General features: G+C 32.3%; 1 protein-coding gene across 1 annotated transcript; it reads left to right on the top strand.

The window, feature by feature from the left end:
• The first annotated feature begins 549 nt into the window (after positions 1 to 549).
• On the top strand, positions 550 to 5,930 carry LOC139523483 (perlucin-like protein). The gene is made up of 6 exons (XM_071317544.1): positions 550 to 612; positions 1,581 to 1,719; positions 2,349 to 2,440; positions 3,443 to 3,530; positions 5,193 to 5,416; positions 5,821 to 5,930. Exons 1-6 carry the CDS (start codon positions 604 to 606, stop codon positions 5,875 to 5,877), a joined length of 609 nt encoding a protein of 202 aa, XP_071173645.1. The 5' UTR covers positions 550 to 603; the 3' UTR covers positions 5,878 to 5,930.
• Positions 5,931 to 9,547: the final 3,617 nt, after the last annotated feature.

The raw sequence follows: 9,547 nt of genomic DNA, 5'->3' as shown, positions 1-9,547 counted from the left end.
AAGGTATCAAACCATTTAACCTTGAAAAAAACCAACCGGAAGTGACTTTTTGTAAACCGGAAGTAGCTATTTTTTTGTACTTTATTAATATAAAAGTATATAGAACCAGATATTTTTGGAATCAGTGTCAAGTAAATATTCAAATATAATCGGAAGTAACATTTTTCAAACCGGAAGTAACAAATTATCTCCCTTATTTAAAACAAAATGTATGGAAACAATATATTTTTGGAATCAGCTTACTAGGAGCTATCATTTGACGATTGAAATGACATTTTAAACTAAGTTTCACAACTTTTCATATCAAAATACATTGTTTTGATGGAAAGACCTGCAATTGTTCTCTGAACAATTGGTTTTTAATTGTTATTATAATTATTAAATATATGATTATTATCTGTATTATTGTTATTTTAGTTCGGTATTTTTGTGATTTTACTTTTTCCAACTTTCGGAAATGTGATATACCGTATTAAGTGACAGATTGCAAGTAAACATGAAAGGTTATAGTTCTCATATTATTTCTCTGAAATGCATGACTAAAGTATAGATGTCTGACACTCTTGTAAAACCTGTACAACCAACAGAACTGAAAATTCCAAGATGCAAAAGGTTCGTTGATTTTATTAACTCAATTTTCATACGTATCTGTCTTTTAGAAGTACAATGTACTTGAATTGACATGATTTTAACGTAGCTTTCAGAAACCCCTAAGATGCTAATGGAATTGTTTTTCCTTCTCATTGTATTTTTTGAATTCACCTGGCTTATACGACCAACTGAGCTTTTTCCATCACTTGTCGACCGTCGTCCGTCGTCGCTAACTTTGACAAAAATCTTCTCCTATGAAACTCCTGGGCCAAATTAAATCAAACTTGGTCTAATTTGTCTTTAGGGAATCTAGTTTAAAGAAAATATCTATTGAATCCGACCATCAATAAAGATGGCTGCTAGGGGGAGGGGGAAGGGAGTTAAAGTGCAGTTTGACTTATATCTCTGAAACTACAGCATCTAGAGCAAATCTGACGTGATAAACATGTTTATTAGGTCAAGATCTATCTGCCCTGACATTTTCAGAGAATTACCATACAATCCGTGTTTGGGTTGCTGTCCCTAAATTGGTAATTTAAAGGACATTTTTTTGGTATTATCTTGAATAATATGATAGATAGAGATGAACTGTAAACAACAAAAAAGTCCAGCAAAGTAACAGGTCAACATGATCAAAATTGTCAATTGACCCCTTCAGGGCTTATTGCATTTTTTCACAATTTTCGGTAGATTTTTGTAATCTATTACATAATTTGTTTTCTCTGAAAGTACTGATTCAAGTTACATTAAACTTAGCCTAAACCATTCTTAAAGTATCTAGTTAAAAAAATGATATCCGATTATCCTGTCACCAACCAAGATCGCCGCCACGGCTAAAAATTGAACATAGATGTATAATGCATAAAAGGATCTCTCTTTCTATTTTGGTCGTTTATGCCATTCGATGTATTAAACTGTTTATTATTCACTTTCATTCACTTTTACAAATACACATGTATAGATGCTTTATCTTGATTATAATTGTTTAGATAACGATGATTTTTCCATTACTTGTGATATTTTGCTGTATATTGAATGTGAAATCTGAAACATGCCTTGGAAGCCAGGAAAAATCAATCTTATCTGGTATAAAATCCTCCATAAAGAAGTTAGAAGAAAAATTGGCAGGTATGGCATCCCTTCATTTATATACAGCTAAGTTGACAACGCATCAATTTCTCTTATACATGCCCGATTTATCCTTTTCATGACCTGTTGAATAACTTTATTTTTCGAATGCTCAGTCATACACGATTTATTCTTTTCCTTACACGTGTGGTTTGTTTGATCTCAGTTCTTTATTGGTCGAAATTCGATTATGACGTCGATTTTTTTTGCTTTCCTCTGAACTTCCTTATGTCCAAAAAAAATGTATAATTGCATGAAAAAAGGTGACCATGCCTGATGATGTCACATATTATATTTTAGGGGTAAAGACTTATAGCACACTGAGCACGTGACAATTGTTCACCTACTTTGTTTACATTCACACGTTATCATGATGTAATAGGCCCTTTTTATTGGCCAATGAAATTCATTACCTTGCCAAGGGTTGAGAGATGGTGAGTGGATCGTAATCCATGGCTAGCGAAGATGATACTGAATTAGTTCAAGAAGATGTAGCCAAAAATAATATTTGAATTCGTTTAAAGCTGGGGTTTTTTCAAAACGCATCAATTTACAAGTTTTCATCTAATATAATAATAAATTGCAACTTACTTATATCTTCTAATACGTTTTATTATCAATATTATTAGGAAAATCTCCGAGATGCAGAGCTGGATGGAAGGAATTCAAGGATCATTGCTATTTTTTTTCTACTGACAAAAAAACCTGGCAAGAGGCAGAGGTTCGTGTTGAAATGCTCATTTTGAACAAGTAAATAATAGATATGAAATATAATCAGAACGGCTATAGAAATACATCAGTTTGATTGAGAAGGTCGCATGTAGTGACAAAAAAAAGGTACGCATATTTTATGGATATATGATTCATTGGCAATACTATCACACACTTTTAATTTCTATACAATGTAATAATTAATGAGTTTGATAGACCACGTCATTATTGTTTTTGTCTCTTTGGATCCTTTTCTCTATTAGGTCCTTTTTTAAATTTCCCTTAGGAATTTATCTTATCCCTTAGGAACTTTTTTTTATCCTTAGGATTTCTTTTATCCAACACGATATTATTTCTGTAATCTGCCATGAAATCGCATTTTTGACTTTTTTATACCTATTGGAACATTTTTTACCAACAAGATTATTGTATGTACAATATCCTGTAGGAAATATATTTGTTTCTTAAGGGATTTTTTAGTCCAAATGGAAAAATATATCGTGTATTATATGTTTGTACTCCTTAGAGATTATAACTCTCATATGATTTAAAATCCTGTATGATATCTTAAATATTCTATGGAACACTGTCTTTAACCTAGATGGAAAAATAATGACCGAGAGCATTTTATAACTGTTATACTCGTATTGCTAAACCAGATGAGCAACACAGAGTTAAATCTGTTTTCCTATCCCCAGTGGAATAAAAAAAAAAAAGTGATACCTGTTTGAACTCCTGCGAAGTGGGAATTAACCGATAATCTGTTTTGCGGTTAGATTGTTAAAGAAAAACAGATATACTTTCAACTTAAAAGTATTAACAACAGATTCGAAAGGGTGCAACTATTTCTGACGAAACTGCAACATACATTTATAAAGTCATTTGAAGTAGTAAAATCTTTGAATGGCAATGCAGTAAAAAATGTAAAGGTTTTAGCATAATGCTGAAAAGGTACGGTTAATAGATGACTATTGGAAATCATTTTTTAAACCTAATTGATTGTGTTTTGTAGTTAGAGTGTCGACACTTGGGAGGGTACCTTACACAAGTAACTGATTCTGCAGAAAATTCTTGGATAGTTTCTATGATTACGAGTAAAAGTAAGTTTAATCCATAAATAATTGTTTCCTTTTTTTACAAGTTATTTTTATAGATCATTGACTGGGTTATTAAATACATTATAGATGAATTGTCAACTGATATTCTCTCATCTGGCAGTAAAACTAATACAAAAGAGGGAAGTGTTTGTTAATTACATTTGAAGGGGCACTAGCTGTCAAATTCACGTCCACCGATTTGACTTAAATCCTCATTTTCGATTTATAAACATAAAACGTATATCAAAATAAAAAAAAGTCTAGAATAAAACATTTACGTAACAAAAACTCGAAATTATGTATTACCATTTCGTGTATATTTTAGTCTGGACGCCATCTTATCTACCATCGAGGTGCTCTTCCGAAGACTGCCGATGGTTTTATAACCCTTTTTAAACATAACCATTTAAAAACATAGCGAACTTTTGCAATGAAGTTTTCTAGAACTGTTTGGTTTCATAGTATAGGTTAAAAACAATATGTAAATACTCACCTTTACATGTATAAGAATGAATTTTTGTTAACCCTTGTTTCACTTCAATGTTGACATTTCTTTCCTTCTACTAGCTCAACACGCCTAGTCCATGCGTAACAAATCTAGCTAAGTTAAATTGAATTTCACATTATTACGGATTTAATGAGGTCGAATTATTCACATGCAATCAATGTTTTGTTGCATATTTCAACAAAACCGAACCAAACTGGCTGCTAAAAGCGAATTTGTATTCCACTATTTCACTTTCATTAATAACTGAACATAAAAATCATATTTTATTTTTTCCTGTATCTCGTAGCTAGGACCCCTTTAAGCAAACAACAAAAAAATCAATCGTTTAATTTATTTATAACGGCGGACACCTCTGATATTAAGTATCTGAACAAAAATATTTGTTATGTTTGATATCATATGGTTGATGTCGAATTTTCGGTACACTAATTAATTTCAGTGTTTATGTAAAATGCAGGTTTGTAGGATTTTTAGTCGACATGGTAATAAAGATTTGATTTACATATATCATGAAGGGTTATATTTCCACTTTTGATCAACATTTATATTTGATATCCAAGCGCAATGGTCTATAACCCTATACATCTACAATACGAGATTTCAAAAATCTACCAGTAATTAGAAAATCCAACCATACAGAATTTGTGATATTACAAAAATAAAAATTCCAAAAGAAATATGGGGATACATTTAGAACACCATTGTTTGTAGTGAAAGGTTCTGTCTCCAAAAGGGAATGGTGTATCTATATTTGAAACATATATGGTAATGTTTACTTCGATCTTCTAGTGAGTTAACTTCAGTTATGTATTATTATATATTAAATTATACGAGTGGTTAACATTTGGTAGTAGTGGTAAGATATAAGATAACATTTTAAAAGCGCAATATTATAAATAATTGACTGAGACATAAAATTTATATATGTAGCAAATAACTTTATACTTTCGGGTTCAATGCATTTCCGTCAAAAACTTTGGTTTTAATGAACAAATTATGTGCGTTAAGGGGGATCATCACCATCCTTCCCAGGTTCGTGAATGTTTGAATTTGGCAAATGTCACCCAAATGCTTTCATCAACTCAAAATATTAATTTCTGTTGTATCATGTTTGTGGTAATGAAACAAGACTGAGTACAAAAGTGTAATCATTACAGAAGTGAACCAGCAGAATTACTGGATGGGAGCAAATGATTTCAAGGAAGGTGATTGGAGATGGGTGAATGATTTGTCTAAAGTACATTTCACCAGTTGGCAATCGAGTCAACCTGATAATGGAGGGGGCAAAGAGGACTGTGGTCATTTCTGGCACGGACAGAACTATAAATGGAATGACCAGCCGTGCAATGATAACTTTGCGTTCATTTGTGAGAGCCCTCTGGTATTTATTATTCATCGAGTTGCATATCGCTTTGTTATATATGCCTAAGTATCATTTACATCATAAAAGTCATTGTTCCAGAAAGTTACATAAAATTTGGACCCCTAAATACCTAATCTATATCTAGAAAGATCTCTAGATGCTTTCATTGTTCTACGATAAATCTTTCAATGTGAATCGCCATCTCATGCAACGTATAAAAATAAAATATAGTTATTATGGGCGAATGTTATAGTTACGTTAAGTCATACAAGTAGGTCAACAATTGCGAAATTGTTGTTAACTGTAGACATGGGAATACCTACCAAATCGACTACATGTGTTTTTTTATCGTCATTTCCCGAATAATATAAAATTTATCTGTCCTTTTTCACACATACTTATCTTTTTGCATTATATTGCAGGGTTCTAATTGTCTTCCATACTCAAGACTGTTAAAGAGTGCTGTCAGTGGAAAGTAGCAAAATCCCACCTGTCGTGAGAAAGTGAAATAATAAAGTTTGATTCAAATATATATTTTTGTATTTATAAATTCTTTTTATGAATGTGTATTTCAGTACAATCTCGTAACATTTCAAAATCCGTTAGTGTAATTAATGGGATGTGTGATAGGTGTCCATAGAAAATTGGGTTATCCAGCTTGCTACATGGGTATCAGCGATCTACATGAGTATTAGTGATCAACATGGAATTTGTGTTTTGTTTTGAGGCTTGGGTATGACGATCTCAGTTTCCAATAAATTTTGGTTTATGTTCAATTAGTAATTGTTTTCGTTTTTATACGGATACTGTACACACAATCATCTCTTTTTTTTTGAAATTCCGGTGCCAAGGCCCCTGCTCCATTAGAAGAACGGGTTTGTCCACATTTAAAACTTTATCCTAAGATTATGTACTATTTTGTTAAGTTGTTTATTTTGACAATATGTGATTTTCAGATTCGCCGACTTTTGTTTAATATCATGATCGTTCAAGTTTTGGAATACAGTTTAAATCCCAAACATCAATGAAATAAACAAAACGACAAGGGATCATAACTGATCTACAAAAAAGACAACGTTGGGCACGGATTCCAGAATAAAGGGACATACTAGTATGTTATAATTGTTAATTCTTTGGTTGCTGTTCCGTAGATTAGTATTCCTCTTTTTCAAACAAAATCAATATTGTAAAGGGAAAAGTAAAATAACAAAAATACAAAACTCTGAGTAAAATTCAAAACGGAAAGTCCTAATCAAATGGCATGATCAAATTAAAGGTCAAACGCATCAAACGAATAGACTGAGATAACAACTGTCATATTCCTGACCTGATACAGGCATTTGTTATGTTGAAAATGGTGGAATAAACCTAGTTTTATAACTAGCAAATAAAAAACGCGCACTTGCATGGCAGTCGCATGAAATTGCATTATTTTGACAACAATGTGTGAACACAACAATCTAGAAATAAAGGGTTAAAATGTCGAAAATATGAGTACAGCCTCAACATTGTGTTATTATCTTACAGCCTATTACAGAGGATGTAGTCTAAGGAAATTTCTTTTGTTAGCTTGCTTGCAAACTAAACCGTGAAGTCATTATTAGTTTAGGTATACTATCCTCCTTTCAAAGTAGCGTAGTGCTATATACAGATAGATTGGTTATCTGTCAGACTTACCTACTCTTAGAGGATAGTTAACCTAACCTTATAATGACAAGTTACTTTTACCTTTACAATATTGATTTAGTTTGAAAAAGAAGAATATTAATCTACGGAACAGCAACCAAAGAATTAACAAGACTTTAAGCTTCAGCTAGCAAGCAAGCTAACCAAAGATATTACCTTTGCCTACACACTCAATGCAATCTGGTGTTATCACTATAAAAAACAAATATGCCAAAAAAAAATAAGTACTTTTTATCCTAGTTCAACAGCACAATGACGGGATGTATAAGTTCCGATCAACTTCAAATAGATATTACCAAAAATAAACTATACAGTAACAGTACCGAATTTCAAAGAGTCGTATGTAATTCTTGTGAAAGACTTTTCATGGTATCTCCCGCATGCATAGCTCTGATTAGTTGTAGAATTTAACCCCACTTTTGTCCGTTGTGGTTTTATCTTTTCAAACTATTGATAAGGTTTGGATTTTAAAATAGTTTGGCCTTAAGCACACTGAAATGTGCATCGGGTATTCGTCTCCGATATCTCTTTTCGTACATATTGAACACTTTCTATCACTTCGGTCAATGTTATGCCATCTCCCCTTTTCTCTTGGCAGTGAATGATTCGATGTTCGGATTTTACAAAGAGTAAAATTGAGAAAGGAAATGGTGAATATGTCAAAGCGACAACCACCCGACCATAGAGCAAACAACAGCCTCGGTCATTAATGATGTTGAAATAATTCTCAAATTCAAAATGTTCCTTAAAGAGCCTATAATTAATGCATTTGGATGTGTTCTGAATAGCTGAATGCCAAATTTGTTTAAACTGGTCAATTAATCTAAGTTTGATACTTTTTGGTAACCATTTGGTGAGGTCTGTATTTTGCACATAAAATTAGTTTGAAAATCCGGCATTGTCCAATATATTTGAATGTTCTTTATCATAAAATATCATCATTTTTTGTGTGATATCGGGAATATACAAATTTATATAAGATTGATGATAACTTATTTTCATCTATAAGCAGCCTGCACCAATATGTAATCATTCGACACAATAATGTCATTTTTTCCAAATTCCCATACTTCACATCCGTATAGAAGATTTGATTTCACCAGTTTGTCAAATAACTCTAATTGGCATTCAATTGATAAATTACACTGCCTGCCTTTTTTAATAACGTTGTACATAGCTTTTGTTGCTTTTTCTGATAGTCTTTTCTTTGCTTTATTGACGGATCCGGATCTTGTTATCAATAGTCCAAGGTAGTTAAATTCTTTCACTATTTCAATTTCATTTTCTTCTATATGTCATATAATTTAAATGCATCGTAAGCTGTACACGACGTCTTTTAGACATCATATGGCCATCGCGCCATCATCCTAATCCATCGTGTAGCCTTCGTGATCCATCGTGTAGGCTTCGGCTGAGATATGAAGCTTAAATACCCGTCTTCGGGTAACCTTCGTATGTCCATCTTTTGCTATCGTATATAAATTCGGCACCATCGTATAGACTTCGTTATTTATCGTACTTGCTTCGGTCACTTTTTGGTATTTTAACGAGATCGGGACCAACTTCGTACAAACTTACAATTTTCGCATACGGGTGTCCATCGTATATAAAAATAGGGACACTGTGACGCGGGCATTAAAAAAATTCCTTTTTTTCGTATATAACTTATAAATGGAATATTTTTTTCAGTAAACACTACATACACTATGCCGTTGAAGTTTTTAAAACATTTATTAGATTTCATAAACCCTCCTGGATTTTTACTAAATTTGGACAGGAGCTTCTTACAGTACTACTCAAAAGATAGTAAATTATCTAGAGGATTTCCCCCCATTTTTGTTGAGCCTGTAACTAACACCAAAAGTAGACGAGACACTGGGTTACGCGAAACCCTTACAATGCTATTAGCTGAATACATCGATAACTCATCTCAAGCACGGGTTGAATTGAAGGTCACATGAATACGTATTTAATGTATCCAATTATTAACTTGCAAGTACACAACTCATCAACCATGTTCCTCAGCTTATTCAACAAAATAGAACCAGATTGGATGCTAAAAGTGAATCAAATTTAACTATTATATCATTTTCATTAATGATTAAATAACAAAAAAATCATACTTTATTTTGTTTATTTCTCGTAGTTAATGCACCTATAACAAAAAGGTACATTTAAGGCTGGTAACTTTTTAAGAGTATTCACTAATTTTCTAGTTAGTATAACCATAAAAGAGGGACGAAAGATACCAGAGGGACAGTCAAACTCATAAATCGACAATAAACTGACAAAGCCATAATTTGTGATCAGCTGACCATATTACAACATTGTTTTAACAGTCAACAGGTGTAAAAAATCATTTTTAAATTAGTAATTACTGGTAATAACTGGGCCGTTTTAGGAATTATTTGTATTTACTAAGTGCTTCGGGAATTACATGTAATTCCTAAAATTTTAGTAATT

This window comes from Mytilus edulis, chromosome 5 (assembly GCF_963676685.1).
Source record: "Mytilus edulis chromosome 5, xbMytEdul2.2, whole genome shotgun sequence".
Lineage (NCBI taxonomy): Eukaryota > Metazoa > Mollusca > Bivalvia > Mytilida > Mytilidae > Mytilus > Mytilus edulis.
Note: the sequence above shows the minus strand (reverse complement) of the source record. Positions and strands in the feature narration are given on the sequence as shown.

What these genes read in the sequence shown, in the direction of transcription:
- LOC139523483 (XM_071317544.1), top strand. An exon ending in AAACCTGGCAAGAGGCAGAG is followed by an intron (nt 2,441 to 3,442) that starts GTTCGTGTTGAA and finishes TGTGTTTTGTAG; the next exon opens with TTAGAGTGTCGACACTTGGG. An exon ending in TCATTTGTGAGAGCCCTCTG is followed by an intron (nt 5,417 to 5,820) that starts GTATTTATTATT and finishes ATTATATTGCAG; the next exon opens with GGTTCTAATTGTCTTCCATA.